The following is a 20,630-nucleotide window of genomic DNA, read 5'->3' on the forward strand; positions in this document are numbered from 1 at the left end:
AAAAAGTTTTCACAAAAAAAGTGTCACAAAAAAGAGTCAACTTGCAATCAAGTTACCGGCAACAGTTAAGCAATTTATTCTACATTTACTAGAACTGATTAATATACGCTTACGGTTAAAAAGGATTTCCTTGAAAATTTTGCTCTAACGAGAATCGAAAATTGAGGTACGTACTGCATGGTCATCAGCCATTATGTAATCAAGTTTTGGCCATTCTTGTGGTAAATGTAAATGTATTATGTCAGTATTATTTTTGATACCAATAAAAATCAAAAGTTTTTGATATTTGGGGTAATCACATGCATACCACATACCTTACAGCTTAGCTCAGGTGATATATTGTGGGGGTTTTTTTTAGTCATTAATGTGAAGAAAGTTACCCATCTTGTGGAAACAAATTGACCACTTCATATAAGTTAGAGCAAAATTTTGCACGGAGAAAAACGCCATTACAGTTTCTAAAAATGTACACAAAATTATATCAGAAAACACAAACAAAAAGCGAAAGGTCAAAGTGTAAATGACTGGTTTAAAGAAATGGCTGACTCCTCATGATGACTTTTTTGAAGACGGCAGCTACAGTCTGATTGGGTATATCAGAAACCAATTACATTTTACCCAATTTCAAATATAACAAATCAACTTTTGGCATTACTGTGCAGCGATGTGGTGAATATTCGTGAGTCGTTACGTGGACAATGTATATACAACTTTTCTTTCCAAGCTACTTTCTGAAATTAGAAACCACATTTCCGCGTGATAAAATTAAGAACAAGAATTCATGATACAAACAATAAAAGAAGTTAAGCTATTAAGCATGCAGAACAAAAATATTTAAAAGATCAATTTCTTACGGACTTGTTTGAAAGACTGGTCTTGTCAGATTTGGCGACTGATGACGTCATTGGTGGTTTTCTTTCCGAGTGCCTCTAGAGGGTGTGTCTCTCCACACGTCTTGCAGGAGCCGTCTTGTCTTCCGGTGACGTGGTTGATACTTGGCTGACCTTTACACTATGCTCTTCCTATTGCTGTTGATGTTGCTCTTGCTGATGATGTTGCTGATGCACACAACTGCTCACATTGAACAACTCGCTTGGGTGAGATTCAAACGTCCGAGACGACTTGTGGTTCCAAGCCTTGTTCCAGGTCGTCCAAAATTCCACGAAACTTTCCAAGGTCCAGTTCCCAAAGTTCCAAATTTCAATTTTTGGTTTTTGTTTTACATTTCATATGACATTGCTTCATGCTAATTTTGCCTCTTGAAAAGTCTGGTAAGTATGTACAACCAAGCTTTGAAAATTTTCCTCCGATACAAAAAAAAATCAAATGCGACAAAGCCTAAAAACTATGTACATTTACAACATTTGAAATTTCACAGCCAAAAACAGAGACCCTTTTGTGTCTTTTCACAGGGTGTGCAGAACTGAACACAATAAAATTCACAAGAAATTGTTCTAAAATTTGCCCCATAAAGCATACCAGATAACTAATGCTACAGTTGATAAATGTTAAGTTCACGAGTCACAGTTTGATTTCCCAACACAGTGGGCGTTTTCTTTAGCAGGTTACACATACAATTGTGAAATAGAGTGATGACGAATTCCTTGTTCATGATGTCAGATACTTCCTAAGAGAGGGAGAATAGGTGTAATTGAGAGAAACAAAGAAAACTGGGTGAGCATCAAGACATTTTAAACACTTCACATTACAAAATGCTAGCATAATTTTAAAATGGTACAATACAAACTACAGCAAGATTTTGTTACAAAGAGAATTGTACATGTGCTTCACAATGTTTTAAAAAGTTTTTTGAAAAATAAGGCCTATTTTAAACCTCCTAGTTTTAATTACTTTCAAAATCATTCAGAATTTGCACAGCCAAGAATCATGGTGGTACTTAAACACTGAAGCATTTTGAAGTGTTATACATATTTACAACAACAAAAAAGCAAAATGGACCAGCGTTCTTACAATGTACAATCAGATATTGATCTATTTCCCCAAACATTTGTATATTAAAATCAAGGTTGAGCACCTATATTGACCAAAAAAAGTTAAGAATTATTCTCTTGGCGAGTTAACATGGCAAACAGTTTTCAAACCAATATGGAACAAGAAAATGTTGATCACTATTCCATTTTGGTAGGCCATGTTTTATTTAGATGGTACGGGTGGTACTAGGCACTATTTGACAGGGGGAGGAATGTCCCAATTTAAAAACAAAAATGCTAAACTTTGGTGTTAACATTTTCTATTGTGGCAATGAGCATTTGAAACAACCACGAAGAAGCAAACAACCAACCCCAGCCAATCAAACACAGCTTGGCCGTATTTTAAAAGATTCAGGAGTAGGCCTATACAAGCCAGCCACGATTTTTTACATGGAGTACACAACATAAACAGCAGATTATTTTGTCGGATTTAGTCTATACAAGTGTATCCTTAATTTATTGAACCCTTCACAAAAAAAGCAAGCTACGTCCAATATTCAACAAACTATCAAAGCCATGATCATACATATTTAAAAAAAAAAAAAAAAAATCTGCAATCTTTACTAACAACACAAAAAAAAAATGATTTACTAAATCTTGGTCACTTCTTTCATATATTCATGAGAACAAAAAACTTCAAAAAATGACAAACTTTTAAACAAAAACGACACACAACACAAAAACTTTTGAACATTTGGAACATACTGATTTAGAACATTTTAGAAAAGAGTACTGCAAAGAAAACGTAATTACTTTACGATTCACATGAAGAATTTAAGCATGTACCCCCCTGGAAATGCATGAGGGAAATGCAATTTTGTTCCCTAGCAACGAAAGCCCAATTGCACATTAACTTCTTTGACTTCTGCTCGTAAACAAATGGCGATTCTCAGATGATTTGAGCGAATTTTTGTTTAAACCAGTAAAAGAAGAGGTGAAATGCTGTGTTGCCCTTGAAATACATGTAGTAGTAATAGGAATGATTAATTATATTAGTCACATCACGAACAATGTTTCTGTGGGCAAATTCATGGTGACTTAATCCAGAAGATAAAAAGACCTACCACACATTGTGTTGGCCACGCAATTTTAGTTTAAAGGTGTATGTAATATACAACATTTGCTTTTGATGTAATTTTATAGTTTTTGATGTAAAGTTTAAAGCAAACACTGTTACACTGACCTGTTTAAAGTTTTGTGTTCATAGATGCTTGAACAACCAAGAAAAAAATGCTTTTGTAGTCTGGTTCCCTGACCCTAGTTTTTCAGACAAAATAGAGATATTTATAGACGCTGGGGAATTGTCAGGTCAGGGAATCAGACTAGATCGTTTCAAGTAGTGGCTTGCAACCGTTCACGGATGTGTAACTGATTGCGAACAAAATGTGGACTTACTAAATTTGGTAATTTTGGGGCAGAATTTGGAGGGAAAAAAATCAGGTTTTTCCCCCAACGTTGGTCGGCCGACCATCATTGTAAATTTGATATAAAAATTCCACTTTTCTTGAAAATGACAGTACACAGAATGCTTGAGACTATTATACACTTGCAGTCAAGTAAGCAACTTCATAATAATTTGGTAGTTTTGTTTTTTGATGTTTGCAAATGCTGTATATTACCTTTAAGTGACAGAATGCAGAATTATTTCCAGCTTCCTAAATTTCCAACAAACTGACAAACAAAGCAAAGGGCTCAGTGACGTTCACAATAGCAAAATGCAATGCCTTAGATCCTGGTCTGCTTAAGAACGGTATTGATTACAAAGTGTTCCCCCAAAAAAGAGAGGAACACATATAAAGTGATTTATAAGCCCTAACCACCACGTTTTGTCATCGGATTCATATATACATGTACATGGTGCAAATTGTTACACTCTGTCTCACATTGTGGTTGTGTCCGAACTTTTCAACACACACACACAAAACATTTGGTGGCAGCAGCACTTTAGAAGTCTCACTTTATTTGTATTTTTTTTAAATATATGAATATGTGAGCTCTTTAACCCTAACCACCCCAACCCCTTCAAAATCCAACTGCATGTTTTGTTGGAATCTGTTGGAGTGAGTACTACACTAGTAAACTGATTATGCTTTACATGGGGTCAAGCATACCACCATAATCAGAGTCCAACAGTTAGTTTACCATATGGTGTTGGATTTTGCAAGAGTGAGGAAGGATCTTAGTAAATCACTCAAGGGGGTTAGGGTTAAGGTACAAAAAGATCAAAATATTGTGGCAACTGGGCATATATCCCAGTATAAACAATATGTTGTCAAAAGCCATCTTCAGTCATGTCAGTCTTAAAAAAAAGTTAATTTGAATAATAACACTTAAACAAGGGGACAAAGCCGGCTTCGTTTCCTTTTCTAATTCACACACAATTAGTATGCTAAGCTTGCCACAAATCAATTAAACCCTATGTACATGTACTCTAAAGCCAAATTACACCTTAGTGGAGCTGCTTAGGTCCATTTTTGGCCCAAATCGTGCACTTTGTGGTAAAAGCATGAAATTTGGCAGGTTGGGTCCAAATGGGCTAGAATTCATTTTAAGATCGGGACCCATCCTGGATCTTGCCCATTTTTGGGGCGGCGCTTGATTTTTTTTTAAAAGGGGGTGCAAACAATACAAATTCATAAAAACTGTATTTAACATCCATTTTGGTTTGAAATAAACTTAAACATAAAATATAACATTCTAGCATTCGAACACCAGTTAATTTCCACCCATTTTGTGGGCGTGGCCTAAATGTACAAAAGAGGCGGTATATATTAGCAGTTTGGTTCTAATATGGAAAACATTATTTGGTTTGGTGGTAAAATCCTGAAAATTGGCAGGTCCAGTTAAAATGGGCTGAAAATAATTTTAAGAGGTGAACACATCTTGGATCTTGCACAATTTTGGGGGGCGGAGCTTGATTTTTCAAAAAGGGAGTGCAAAAAATTAAAAAACTCAGAAAAACTGTATTTAACATCCATTTTCCTTTGTTCTGCATGCTTGAAATAAACTTAGACATGAGAAATAACTTTATGAGAAATAACACGTTAAAATTGTGCAGCAGCAGGATTCCAGTCGAACCAGTGAGTTTGGTGGTTTGAGACATCATCTTACACTGAAAGACATCATCTTACATTGCCGACGCGCATGGCTATGGCGACGCGCGCGCATACCAGATACCAGAGAAATAATCGTTTGCTTCGTTTCGTATGAATAAAAAGGAGTAAATGCTTCAGATTTCAAATATGCACTTGTCATTTACAAGGTTGGGTTGGGGCAACCTTGAAATTATAAAGTAAAATAATTCTGCGCAAAAACTACTGCATTTGTTAAAGTTCATAAAGTACAAATGATACCATATGTTTTTATGAATAAAACATGGCATTTGCTTTTTCTACCACTTTGAAGCATTTACTCGCATCTGTATGAATAAAAATTAAGCAAACACTTTTACTAAAAACCATTTGCTCTTGAGTAAATGGCCTGCAAAATGTAAAGCTTTACACGTTTATTAGTTTGCAGAAAATAAAACTATCGTAACCGAAACGGAAAGCGGTACCGGGGAGGGTCACGTGCTGGAGGACAGATACAAAAAAAGCGCACCAAACGTGACGAACGCAATGCCGTTTACGTGCACAATGCGCTGTGCATCGGCACCCATGTTCTACATGTGGATTGGGTTTTCAGTCCCTACCTGATTCCGTGGGTTTTCCCCAGACTATTCTTCTGGGGTTTTCCTCCCACCTCTAAAACTGTAATTTCTTCTCATTGTCTTCTCTCTACGTTTTTTTGGGGGGGTTTGCGAGCTACAGTGCCTGGGGCATGCACTTTTGAGGATCCTTGGTTTCATTACCAGAAAAAAAATTATTTATCGTTTACTTCGTTTCGTATGAATATAAAGGAGTAAATGCTTCAGATTTCAAATATGCACTTGTCATTTACAAGGCTGGGTTGGGGCAACCTTGAAATTATAGTAAAATAATTCTGCGCAAAAATTACTGCATTTATTAAAGTTCATAAAGTACAAATGATACCATGTTTGTATGAATAAAACATGGCATTTGCTTTTACTTCCAATTTGAAGCATTTACTCGCATCTGTATGAATGAAAATTAAGCAAACACTTTTACTAAAAACCGTTTGCTAAATTCTGAAAATAATTATTTTTACCTTTAAGCTTTTGCTACACTATAAGCGTTTACTTCGTTTCTTACGAATAAAAAGGAGTAAATGCTACAAATTTAAATATTTACTTGTCATATTTCAAAGTTGGGTTGGGGCTACCTTGAAAATATAAAAGCACATAATTCTGCACAAAAATTACTGCATTTATTAATGTTAATCGCAAAAAAGTACAAATAATACCATACGGTAGTTCGTATGAATAAAAATAACAGCGTTGCTGTTGAAACCCCTCAGCCAGAGTCAAGTTATCATCCGGAAACCATTAACTCAACATGGCGACCTTGACCTTTGACCCCAGAACCAGTCCCAACATGCCTGTACCAATGGGAAACCCCCTACTGAAGATAGACCCCAAAAATTCATGTCTAACTGAAGTTATCATTCGGAACCATTTACATTTAACTCACCACGGTGACCTTGACCTTTGACCTTTTGAACCCAAAACCAATCCCAACTTGCCTGTACCCAAGGGCAACCCCCTACCTAAGTCAAACACCAAAATCTCATTTCTAACTCAAGTTATCATCCGGAAACCATTTACATTTAACTCACCACGGTGACCTTGACCTTTGACCTTTTGACCCCAAAACCAATCCAAACTTGCCTACTCCCAAGGGCAACCCTCTAGCAAAGTTAGACACCAAAATCAACTGAGGGGTAAAAACTGGCATTTGCATTACTCCCATCTGAATGAATAAAAATTAATCAAAGGCTTTTACTAAAAACCATTTGCTCTTGAGTAAATGGCCTGCAAAATGTAAGCTTTACACGTTTATAGGTTTGCAGAAAATAAAACTATCATAACCGAAACGGAAAGCGGCACTGGGGAGGGTCACGTGCTGGAGGACAGATACAAAAAAGTGCATCAAACGCGACGAACGCAATGCCGTTTACGCGCACAATGCGCTGTGCATCGGCACCCATGGTCTACATGTGGATTGGGTTTTCAGTCCCTACCTGATTCCGTGGGTTTTCCCCAGACTATTCTTCTGGGGTTTTCCTCCCACCTCTAAAACTGTAATTTCTTCTCATTGTCTTCTCTCTACGTTTTTTTGGGGGGGTTTGCGAGCTACAGTGCCGGGGGCATGCACTTTTGAGGAATCCTTGGTTTCATTACCAGAAAAAAAATTATTTATCGTTTATACTTCGTTTTGTATCAATATAAAGGAGTAAATGCTTCAGATTTCAAATATGCACTTGTCATTCACAAGGCTGGGTTGGGGCAACCTTGAAATTATAAAGCAAATAATTCTGCGCAAAAGCTACAGCATTTATTATATGTTAATCGCGAAAAATTAATATACAGTGTAAACAAAGTTCATAAAGTACAAATGATTCCATGTTCGTATGAATAAAACATGGCATTTGCTTTTACTTCCAATTTTGAAGCATTTACTCGCATCTGTATGAATGAAAATTAAGCAAACACTTTTACTGCACTATTTTAAACGATCAAGATCCAGGATGGGTCCCGATCTTAAAATGATTTTTAGCCCATTTTGACCCCACATGCTGAATTTCATGCTTTTACTACAAAGTGCACGATTTTTCGCTTAGCAGCTCCACTATTTGTTCTGCACTATTTTAAACGATCCAGGACTGCAAAGCTGACACAGTCTTACTGTACATACGTAGTTTGGTTTCCTATCTTTATGTGGAAAGAATTTTAAATTCAGTCTGTGAAGTGTTTTGAATCTGTCACATTCTCATCAAATGTTTCTTGCCTTAAGTTCCGCCATGTATAAAATCAGAGGTTACTCTTACAAATAAAGCAGACTAAGGCAGAAAAAAAAAAATAATCGGTCTCTGGTCAGACCGAAGTTCCGGAATTGATACAGCGATGCGGGGTTTTTTTTTGGGGGGGGGGGTGTTTTTCTTTTTTTTCCAAGCTTGAATTGTACAGACAAGGTGGGTACTATTTTGTTTTTTTGTGTCCTCATTATACATTGGTGTTCTCCATAATTTGCCTTGGTGCCCTTTATCATTTGCCTTGGTGCAATTTCCCCATTCCTTGGTGCTCCTTGGTACAAAAATTTGAGGAGGTGCGGCAATAGAGGGCGCTGTTCAGGGATGTGATTGGTCTGTGACCAAAAAAACCTGAAAATTGTATGCATGAAGTGCAAACTCTGGCGCGCAAGAAGCGCAAAGCCATTACGGCGTGGGGTCGGGGCCCGCATAGAGGGCCCCTGAAAAATTTGAACTTTAGAAGCTTCAGGTGCATTTTAGAGCATTTCAGTTGAGATCTTGTAATATTTTTTTTTTTTAAATCAAAATCAAAATCACGGCCGCTAGCGCCGCAAACATTCAGTCTGGTCGGCCAGACATCGCGCTGTACACACGGCGCAGTGTCAGTGACAGTGTGCATTGCTGCACTGTGAACGGCCCATCCCACGTGGCCAAAAATTCTGCACTACTGCAGAAACACGCTGCGATGTTTCTCCACAGGTTCGAGTTTTGCAATCTCGTCATTTCAATGGAAAATACATACACAGAAAATGAAGATCATGTTCTGTGAATTAATTTGCAGAAATTCTCTGTTTGTTTGGTATTTTTACGATCCAACTTCGGCCGATTATGCACGAAAAATGATGTAAGTACGGGCAGTAGTCACTGGTTCCGGTCCTTCATCATAGCATTGATTCTGCTAGCACGCGAAGGGTACCAGTGTACCATTAGTCTGTACACCTGACCAGCGCAACACGTGCATCTCAAGTACCGACACAGGAGCTAGACCTAAATAATCACAACCTCGGACCCGAGCGAAAAATCACATAATCGCACTAATGGCAACGCATGGTCTTCAACTTCGTTCTCACATTGGGTATTCAATAAGTGCGTGCGTTAAAAGATACATGTATATCGATCAACGAAATTTATGTCCGTAAGTAAATTTCGGATATTTCGGCAAGCAAAACTCATTATGAATAATTAATTAGCACTTTCTACCCCGCTATTTTCTCAACGGATTCACACAATTCACGTTGGTGGACTTTTGAGGCCCCAAAAACTGGATTTCTGAAAAAAAACAGAGGAGCTTCAGTGTTAATTTGAAGGAAAAAAAAGGTTGACACGCATGATTAAAATCGACGCGCGCGCTGACCAGAGACCGGAGTATTTTTTTTTTTGGCCTAACTACGCTTTTTTATTTTTGTGCTCAAGTACAAACATGCATTTTCTTTGTTATGCAAAGAAGATGCATAGTTTCATGGTGAAAAACATGGAAAGATATTTCTTGTATTGTTAAGACATGGTTATGAGACGAGTAACTATCGCTCAATGTTGCAAGCAGTATGCTCTGATGATCTTCAAAGCACATTGACAATAGAGTACAAAAGTGTGATGTCATCTGTCTTTGTTCTGTTCATGCGCTGGTCAGCACGTGAACAGAACAAAGCACACATCAAGCTCAGGTATGAACCTGGGCCCAATTTCATAGAGCTGCTTAAGCAGAAAATTTGCTTAAGCACGAAAAAACATTGCTTAGTAAAATTAGGTTACCGGCCAAAACTCCATGTGATGTACATTGCTTGTGACTGGTATTTAGCTGTTGTTTACTTAGCATAACAATCGCATGCAGTTTTGGCCAGTAACCTGATTTTATTAAGCAAGACGTTTTTGTGCTTCAGCAAATTTTGTGCTTAAGCAGCTCTATGAAATTGGCCCCAGTATACACAGGAAAACTTTGGTACCCTAAAGACAGATCCAAATGGCCCCGCCCACTGTGCACATGGCAACTTTTAATAACACGTGAGAAAGAGAGAGTTGGGGGAGACCAATGGGAGGGACTTTTGAAAGCATTGCCAACGATGCCTTAAGCTCACGCACAGACCTTATGGCTTTTTGCACATTCAGATTAAAATAAGTTGTGCGTACTTATGCTATACGCGCACGGACCACTATACACAGGCGGTGTGTCCCGAAAGCAGTCTAAACGTGCCCTCTCTCATTCGCGCACGGAGCCCACGGCGCGTTACAATGAACTACTTGAAGTACTTGTCCACCATGAATAGTTTCAAATCTTCATTAGCAACATGCAATCATAAGAAACAATGATGAATACTGTACAAATGATCTTTTAAGTCGTTCCGAGACTTCAGTACCTGTCTACATTCAATCAAAGGCAACTACATGTACATGTAAGACTACATAAAGATATTTCTGTAAAAAGATTAGTTGCAGCCGATGTCTCCTGCTAAATACTGAAAAAGAAGATTGGTTAGAAAGTAAAAAAAAATACTATTTGTATAATTAACATTCATCAACCATTAAACTCAGTTCAAACATTTTTTCAAGCATTTCTCCGTGAAATGATCTATTTCCCCTAATTATTCCATTTTCATAAAACTGCTACGAGCTTATCGTTATTCACTGCATAATTCATTATTTATGAACATCTATCATTTAACGTATATCTCTACCATTATATTGGAGGTTAAATAACTCACTTGCAAATGTGTGTATCTTGATGCAATTTGTGTAAGGAACCAATAATGTTAAATTTTGTTGCTAGGAAAAATACATGACCAACCGCAGTAAAACTGGTAGCCAGACTAACACATACTCTCCATAATAATGTTTAGGTACAGTTCCGTTGATATTTTGCAATGGTGAAACACTTGTTGTATCTCTGGTGAATTAAAAAATAATGCAAACTTTCAAAAAAAGTCTATATTGAGGTTGCATTGTGTCTTAAGATAAACATTACAATAAAAAAACCTCCCACATCAATTGGAAATTATTAGATTTAGCGTTTGCTAAGAAGAATATGTTAAATGAACATTTAACAACTTATACTCCGTTCCAAAAAAAAATGGTGTCTACAGTTTTCATGAAAAGCCAACACGTTCATGCATGAATATTGCATGAATATTGCTTTTCACTTTAAATTAATGAAGAATGAACATAATCTCCACTCACAGACAAGCAAGGTCACACAAAAAAAAGAAGTTCAAAGTTGTAGTAAAAACCCTTCTATGGCATTTTCAAGTTTGTTTACAGCAAGAACTCTATTAAAGCAAAACCTGATGAAATCAGCCTCAATAATTTTTTTTTTATAATGGTAACAATTATTTTTCTTTTACAAAATAAAATGAAATTTGACTTCTGGCAGAGTCCAGAATGACAAGGTACAACAAATCTCTTTTTACAGTTCCGTAGTCTGACCCTACTTTATCCAAATAACATGGTAACTTGACAAGGAAAAAAGGATAAATGAAAACTACTATAGATTACATCTAAGATGAATTATGAACCAAATGGGGGAAAAAATGCAATTTTTGGGTTTTTGGGGTTCGACTTTAGCATATCACAAACTGATAATGTCTGCATGTGTTCACTGATTTCTCTGCATTTTCACCACAAACTGGCTTAAGAAAAACAAGGTGATCTGCGGATTGCACATGTTGCCTATTTCCGAGGTCAATCCCTATATGTTTCGTGTTATTAAAAACTCAATCTGTTTTTGCATTTTTAAACAATGACCTCCAATAACCCCTAGATGACCTTTGACCTCCAATTTCGGAAAACTTGTCATAAACCCCCACCCAAGGATCACTCCATCCACGTTACATTGAAATCCATTAAATTTTGTAGACAAAAAAACATTTGAAGCATATTTGAACAATGACCTCTAATGACCCCTACATGACCTTTGACCTCAGTAATCCATTGAAGAATTGTGTCTTCCCACCAAAGGGTGACTGCATCCAAGTTTCATCCAAACCCATGAAAGCATGTAGAAGTTTAGGCGACACAAAAATCACCACAGAAAAAGATGAATGAATTCAAAAAACACATTTGCTCTAAATAATAAATTCTTTTCATGGAATGTTTATAATTTTGTCCACACGTCAAACATTCAAAATTGTGCTACTGAATTCACAACACACATTTGGTACATGTAGCTGAACGATTTGCAAAGCTGGACAAATTAACAAATCCAACTTATGTTCCGGAGGTTTACAATTTTTTTTAAAAAATAACTACCTACGATTAACAGTATGCTCCTTCAATGTAGCCAATTGGCCAATGTGCATTGGCTCCAAGAGGAATGCTTCACAATTATTTACAAGTAAAATCTGCTAACCAACAAAAGTGTGCTGCAAGGCACATTGATTGGTTCATTATTACAAGGTTTGATGCAGATCAGATGACAAGAGCACCATTTTGTTTTGCATTATAAATGCACGTCACTTCTTTGAATGTTTCCCAGTTTTCCAAATACAATTATTATTGATAGCAAGCAGTGTTTCCCCTGCCCATTCAAACGTGAGGTGGCCCACCTCGCTACTTTCAGTGACCACCTCGCTCAATTTTTGCCAATATCACCACCTCGCTGTGAAGATTGGCAAAAAAGGAAATATCAATTCAAAGATTTTCATTTTGTGTAATATATGAGCATTTTCCTTTACCTCCATGTATCAAGAACTCACAATTTCGATGTGTTTTTGGAAGCATCGCACATTTTTGTGAGCGCTGCATTCTTTTCAGTTTACAGACTGTAAATTTCGTTTCAATCATCAATTTGAATTGTTACCACCTCGCTCAGTTCATTAGCCAGGGGAAACACTGATAGCAAGTAACTCAAGGCACAGCTCCCAGAACCTAAAAAAACCACAAGGCCACTTTAATTTATTCACTTACCTGACCTGTAAGTTTTACCCTTTCCACAAAGATACAAAAGCAATACGCGTGAACAAAAGACACAATTTCATGTACCAATCCCAGCCCCCCCCAACAAAAATTAATAAATAAATATATTATACAGGTTTTTAGTGAAGCGTCTAAAAATTGTTAGAACTGCTAATAACAGTTAGGAAGCAACACATCCTTTGAGCTTGGAGTTGATCCCACTTCTGGCACCAATTTTAAAACAAAATAACTTGCTTATTGTTTAGGTTATTATTTTCGAGATGGTTTTGTACTTGTTAGTCTGGTCAAGAATCTCATACGAGTAAAAAAAAATCAAGATATTCTTCAAAATTCCTTCGCTATATTATTTACAGGTAATTTATTTTACGAAATGCTAATTTTCCTATATTCATCTCTTACAATATACATTCTCCCACCCTCCTAATACTGGTAATGATAATGCTTGCTTTCCTCTGATATTATGAGGGAAACTCTAAGCCATAGGCTCATTAATTTTAATGAAAAGTTACAAATTTACTGAAATTAAGTTTTCAATTGTTGACACGGTTTCTCTTACGCGTCACAAAAAGAAAAGAAATTTTGTTGTATACACACTGAGCCATTTACACTATTAGGAATTACCGAGCTCCAATATTTTTTACTCATTTTTAGATGTTATAAGCTTCTCAAACTTCTCACTTGCTAAAGTTTTGGCTTGAAAAAGCTCAATTGAAATTAGACAAAAAATACTTGGTACAAAATAAACTTCTACAATCTAGTTTGAGGTGTCGTATACAGTGTACAGTTCCTTCACTCACTGTTAATTCATGTAATAGGCCTATACACAATTTTATTAACATTTTCATTTTTTATATGTTGGGCATGTTTAAAAACAGTCGGATTAGGTTTGGTGTTCGACCATTATTTCACCCTATGAAATTGCGAACAAAAACTCACAACTGATTGTGTTACTGTCAAATGCGGTTTTATCCCCCACCCACGCAAAAATGTTGTAGTGCTCAAGATTAACAAATTTTGATTGTGCTAATACTAAGCGAAAAATGATATAAACTACAACCAAGATTTTCATGTACATAAACATTTACTTCTATACTCATATACTGGACGTGAGTTCCATTTGCCGTGCATTGTACTCGTACTGATTATGTGAAAAATGTGCTTGGTGTGAATGAATTTATGGGGTTTTTTCTACAATATTTATGACTTGTACTCAAAAAACATCCATACTGAAATACTAATCATTTAGTCTCACTTTTTAGACTTAACATGTGAATACAAACCCCAAATTCTTGAGGTCTTTCCTCAATACATCAGACACAAGAATTTGAACAATATATTAAAGAACGCACACAAAAATTACAGAGTAATTATTTTGGGGCAATCTGGGGAAAAAAGAGCACAATTGAATGACCAAAAAAAATCAAAAAAACAATCTCAACCAACAAAATGAATTGTCTGCACAGAAAGATGGGCTTTTCTAAAAAATCAAACAGCAAAGAATTAAACATCAAACTGCAAACAATGCTTACATATCTGTATAATCTACAGCTTCTTTGGTTTACATACAACCTCAAAAAGGCCGATATTTACATGTAGGGGATAAAATGTGGGTTTTAAAACATAACAACTCACAACTACATATACCATCATTATCCTACAAAGCTACACATCCGTATTAGGAAAGAATTCAGTCTGTCGAATTTGCGATTGATGGGGTTATAATATCAGGGTTCCCAGCACTTTATGAAAACAAAATTCCCTGACTTTCTCTGATATTTTCCAAAAGAAATTTCGAAATTTCCAAAGCCATCATAGCCAGTCAGTCGATTGACACAACTACGACATATGGCACAGAACGCTTGATGCATACCAAAGACTTTTTCCTGATTTTTGTGTGTTTTTTCCAAGTTTTCCCCGACTGGAAAAATGGAAACTCATTTTCAAGGTTTTGCCTGATTTCCAGAGCGGCAGGGAACCATGAAAATGTATACAAGGGCACAAGTGAAATTCAACCTATTTCCTTACCACACTTGTAAATCTGCCAAACGGTTACCTCCATCTTACCACTGAAACATTCAAAATATAAAACTACAACATACAACATACACTGTTTTTTTCCAATGGAAAAGGGACCCTTCATTTCACTGAAAACCGATAAAATATTCACTTGTCATTTAATCCTGCAACAAAAAGAAAATAAATTGTCAGAACAGACGTTGCATTGAAATGTAGCATTCACGGACCTTCTGTGGAAAAAAACTTGCACGTTGCCCTGTGGACAATAAGAACAGTTAGTCATTCGGGATTATCAACAAACATTAACTGCTTCTTTAAACGGTAAGCAAAGCTTCGAATTATTCTTTGAACAATGCGTTAAGTTTATTTTAATAAACTCGAATATTCAAATTATTGACACCAAAACTACTATTATTGGAGTGCTCTCAAGAAAAAAGAATTTCAGACTCTTAATGCAATCAACAACAAAAATTGGATAAAAAAAAAAACTTTAAAAAGTCTTGAAATGTTACCTTTGCATGCCATTTTATACGTACCTCGGGGCTGCTATTTAATTGATGATGAATACTCCTGATGATGAATTTAACATTCAATTGATGATTTATACGTACCTCTATCTGGGATTAAAGGTTAACGTAATAAACGCTTCGCACATATCAATCAATCAAAAAAGAAGACCATCGCCTAAAGAGTAGATGCCACCTTTTCTGGCGGACGATTCTGTTGGTGTGCCAACATCCCTAAATTCTTAAACTAGATGTTTCTTCAAAAGCAACAGAAAAAGGACACATCATTTCTAAAAAAATACACAGTGATCATTCAAAATTGGGATATTATGCAGACCTACCTCAGTGTCGCTAACAGGATGCGACGTCCTAGCGGCGGCGATACTCGCGATCACGGTCACGATCCCTCTCCCTTTCTCGGTCCCCTCTCTCTCTAGTCGACGAGGAGTAATCGTTGCTGCTGCGCTCCCGGCTGCGATCGCGATACTCACGGTCCCGGCTACGTGATCGTTCCCGACGCTCCTTGTGACGAGAGCTCTTGGACTCGCGGTTGCGGTGACGGCTCTCGTCACGCTCCCGTGAGCTCCGTTCTTTGCGCCTGCGATCAGGATTAGAGGAGAAATTGAAAAATTAGCCCAGGACTGTTTACCTTTGGTATATTTCTTAAGACAATTTTGTTTTCTTAGGCCTCATCTCCTTAGTTTTCTCAGACAGTTGTGGGAAAAAGTTCTCTGCTAGGCTTTAGTTTTGGAATATTTTCTGCACTACTTGCAGGAAAACTTTTATTAGCTGTTGCAAAAAAATTCAAACCATCAATCTGCAGGTCTCTTGCTTTCCAAAATTTCATGTTAATACTTTTTTTAAATCCACAATCTTGGCTGGAAAAATAAAGAATACTTTCAATTCCAGAATTTGCCTTTAGTAAGCATATTTCCCCTTCATCTAAAAATCACTCACATAGACACAACAACGGGTGATCAGCCACTAACCGTCCCAATTCTTCAAAATCCTCTTTGCAAAATGGAGGATTTTGGAGGATTGAGGCTACATGGCAAAAATGTTTGGCTGATTTTGGGAGATGCACTGTGTCAGGGTCTTGAGCCGGACCTTGTGTTGTTTATGCTCAGCCATGCATACATTTAGGCCTTGATTATACTTGGAATCCTTTGCATTGCTCCAGGATGTCACTGGCTCTGCCTCAACATACTGACAGTGATTGCTGGTGGATTTTGCAGGATTGAGGCAGTGGTCACCCCTCCAAGGACCACATTCAAAAAATAACGGATGATTTTGGAGGATTGAGGCTGTATGCATTTTTTTACATGGAGGCAGTTGGATGATCTAGGTTGCATCCTAGCAGAGATGCCAAGGGAGTTAGGGTTAAAGGGCCATGAAATGAATATGACTCTGATGCATATTTGTATCAAATATCCATTCCTCTGAAATGTATGAAAACTACGACACATCCCATTTTGCCAAGTGCTCTTTTGTCAACATTTAAACTGTGTCATGCTTTTCTATGGCAACTGCAGGTGTTGTTGCTGTGTTGTCACTTTAAGAACACACTCTATAGATTAGGGTTTTCCTCTTCAAATTGTAAACCAAAATTCTACTTATTGAAACATTTGAGCAGAAGGTTTTCTCATTGTCTTACTGTCATATATTGAAACAAGGAACCAATGAAAGCAGAAAAATAACCACAGCAAACTCCTAAAAATTCTGGTGACTTTTTATGCTGAAGCAGTTGTGTACCTGAAGTTTCTGCCTTGAATGACATCACAGTTTAGCTCACAAATATGGACATTTATATCAGCATATAAACCAAAAAAGCCACCAAGACGCCCTTAAAATTGCAATATGAAGATTACAAATAAAGTGAGATGAACACAATGATACATTTCAAGGATAACATTTTTTTAATCCATTACATGGCCCTTTAATCATACTGTGTGTCGCTTGTAATTGCTTGCAAGCTGATTTTCACTTAACAAGCAAAAAAATGCTTAGTACTTTTCTCGATTGACAGGTTTCGCTAAGCAGGGAGTCTTACCTGGATGAGGAGCCGTAGGACTTAGACTCGATGCCATGCAGGCAATCCTGGAGTGAACTGACCAGGACCTTACACCGGTCGTCGGTGGAGACCTTGGACTGCTTGATGAGTGAAATGGCTGTCACTAAGGTCTCGATGGCACTGGGGTAATTGGCTGAACGTATGCGGGAAAACAACACAATCACCCAATTAATAATAAAAATCAATTTAATTTCATTTTTCCTAAAATTTATTTTTTTCCTAAAATTTAATTTTTCCTAAAATTTAATTTTCCTAATATTAAAAAATTAAATTTTCCTAAAATTACAACAACAAAAAATTTTCCTAAATTAAAAAAAGGGGAGAAATTTCAATACGGGCGATTCCCAATACGGTGCGCCACCAACAGGTTGCCACGGAGAGTCCATTTTTCGCAGTGCATTGTGGGAGAGGGTCGACAAATTTGCCATAACGCAGGATGCTTAATAAAATTGTTAGTTTTTTTCTGGTCAGTAGTTTTGTGAGCATATGATTTGAGTATCTTTTCTTTCTTCTCTTCTTTTGATCATGATGTTTTTGATCAAGATGTTTGATCAAGGTGTTTTTTTATGAGGCGGCAGAATGCTATGCCCGGATCTATCAAAAATTTCCTCAAGTTATCTCCTGACGTTCGTTCAAATCAAGAGAAGTCGGCCATGTTTGTGTCGACCGTAAACTTGAAAAAAATGGACCCTCCAGGGCAGCCTCTTGGTGGGGCACTGAATTGGGAATCGCTCGCATTGTTCAATCAAAGTTCTTCTTGAGTTATGTAGATATGTTTGTCAGGGTAAAAGGTTTAGACATGGATTGACAAAACAACTGTTGCCTGTTTGGATAAGGTCCATGGGTTTTTTAAGGCCCTTCGGGTTAACAAAACGCCATGGAGAACTTGACATACAATAAGCATTTTACAATAAAGCTCACCTTTACTGGGCCGAATTTCATGGAACCCGTAACGGTTAGCGAGAAATCGCCGCTAACTATAGCGGAAAATTCCGCGCTAATGGTTAGCGTATTTCACAGGTTATCAAGGAATTTTGGCTTGTGCGCATGCGTACTTCCCGTAACTAAGGATTCTGTGCTTACAAGGTTAGCGCAGAATTTTTGTGCTAGCTCGGTTAGCACAAAATTGCGGGCCGTTAGCACAAAATTCGGCGTTACGGATTCCATGAAATTGGGCCCTGGTGTCCATGATAGCACTAATTGCTTGTTTGCTTGCTGTGATTTGGTCCGAGGGTTTTTAACACCCCCTGGGAGGAAACCATGGACCACTTCACAGCAGACCACACGCTCGGCTTTGCTGACATCTATGACAGTACTTGTAAAAGCACTAATCATCCAAGAGCCAGTATAACAAAACATGTTGTGATATTTGGGGGGGGGGGGTGCCTAATCAACCTTACTTGAAGTAGACGCTGAATTGCAAAGGATGCAGCTACAACACGGTCACACCAAAGGCATGTTAAGGCGCCTTACCAAGCATGTCTGACCCACAGTACAGCAAGATCGAAAGTGTGGATTTTTGCAGAGAGAGGAAAACTGGAGAACCAGGAGAACAACGCCATGGTGTGTGAAACGCCATGGTGTGCGAAACGCCATGGTGTGCGAAACGCCATGGTGTGCGAAACGCCATGGTGTGCGAAACGCCATGGTGTGCGAAACGCCATGGTGTGCGAAACGCCATGGTGTGCGAAACGCCATGGTGTGCGAAACGCCATGGACCATGTCACAACAGTGTACACTAACCCTCACCTTTGCTGGCATCCATGACAGCGCTTGAGATGGCGCTACTAGAGACGGTACGATTACGGCTCATGATCTCCTCAAACTCCGTCTCGCTCATCTGAGGAGCCTGAGGCGGCGGTGGGCCGTCCTGCCTCCGTATGAAGTTGCCGTTCTCTGCTGGAGGCGCTGAGCCTTGGCTACTAGGGAGTGATGAGGAAAAGACTTGTTACCAACACTGATAACCAATAGACCGATCTGTTAAGCCCCGCCCACTGCCCCGCCCACCCCCTCTTTCAATGCCACACTGTACGCTCCAGCAGCACCATCCTATGCACATGCGCGTGCAGACATACTGAAATTGGTATCCTTGTGGAGACATTTCTTTGTTCTCATGTAGTAAAGTTTTCGAGTTTGAAAGTGTAGTTTCAAAATGCTCCTATTTTAACCAGAATTAATTTCCTGGGCTGATATACGGACTTAATATCCCTTTTCTAAAACTCTTCCACTTGGACAAATCAACCCACCTTGGAAATTCCTAGTTTTTGAGTAAAATCCATATATCTATTTCATGAAAACTTTGTGGAGACGTATTCATCTTTAGAAATTGCCCTGTGGAGACGTATACAATCTTTTGTTCCCTATTGTGTGCATGTCTCCAGAGGGCACGGTGTATCAGATCGCCAGACTCTTGTGCACACATATGAGACATTAATCAAGGCTGTGATTGGTCAAAGCATCAAGGGGCGAGGCTTGGTCGATCTGTTGCTTTAAACCCTAACTCCCTCTGTCATATCTGCAAGGACCCTTCCCGTTTCCCCCATAAACCTTCAACCCTATCCCTGTCAGACGCAGCAAAGTGCATCAGGTGGAAAAGAACTGGTGCACTTTGATGCATTCAGCTATCAACACCAGTACATGAATGGCCAGCTGTAAAACAATGAGAGCTAATCCCATTGAACAATGCCTCAGTGGTGTCCTGCTGCGTGCGGTGACCACAGACTCTGAGGCAGTGTGGCCTTGAGACTTTTCCCCGATGGATCTTGCTACATTTGACAGGCTTGTCACTTGGACAGGTGTTGCATGTTGCTACGTTTGGCAGGGTTCTAGAAAACATACCCTGGTGGGTTAGGTTAATGTGTGGGAATTAACAGTGCATTCTTTACACAATTGAAAACCTTCAAGCAACATCCAGCCCACATACGGCCAAAAAAAAAAACAGTTCTGCTTACGATTACATCGTCATGGCATTCGAAAATAGGGTAGGTAGGGAATTTTTTTTGGCAATTTTTTTGTGTACGATCATATGGAGGTGTCTGCGTGTTGTCAAGGGTAACAGGTAGCAATTGATGGTTTTGGGGGGTTTTCCCTCATTTTTCCCCCAAAAAAATTACTGTAGGGCTGTCAAAATAGGGTAGGAAGGGTAACCGTAAGCAGAACTATTTTTGGGGGGGGGGGGGCCCCTCATCATGGGCAGGCTCTGCCTTCTTCAAT

General features: G+C 38.1%; 1 protein-coding gene across 2 annotated transcripts in view; it reads right to left on the reverse strand.

The window, feature by feature from the left end:
• Nucleotides 1-41: 41 nt before the first annotated feature.
• LOC119724295 (cleavage and polyadenylation specificity factor subunit 6-like) overlaps nt 42-20,630 on the reverse strand; it is a 37,953-nt gene continuing 17,364 nt past the window's right edge. Inside the window, exons 13-16 of one of the 2 annotated variants that reach the window (XM_038195290.1) lie at nt 19,167-19,336; nt 17,397-17,550; nt 15,688-15,944; nt 42-1,627 (exon numbers count right to left, since the gene is read on the reverse strand). In XM_038195290.1, the coding sequence (XP_038051218.1) occupies nt 15,716-15,944; nt 17,397-17,550; nt 19,167-19,336 (553 nt within the window). In that variant the 3' untranslated portion in view covers nt 42-1,627; nt 15,688-15,715. Of the gene's footprint in view, nt 1,628-15,687; nt 15,945-17,396; nt 17,551-19,166; nt 19,340-20,630 lie in introns of both variants that reach the window. The other variant, XM_038195283.1, reaches the window with a different exon arrangement.

Source organism: Patiria miniata, unplaced genomic scaffold (genome assembly GCF_015706575.1).
Source record: "Patiria miniata isolate m_02_andy unplaced genomic scaffold, ASM1570657v1 HiC_scaffold_1, whole genome shotgun sequence".
Classification (NCBI taxonomy): Eukaryota; Metazoa; Echinodermata; class Asteroidea; order Valvatida; family Asterinidae; genus Patiria; species Patiria miniata.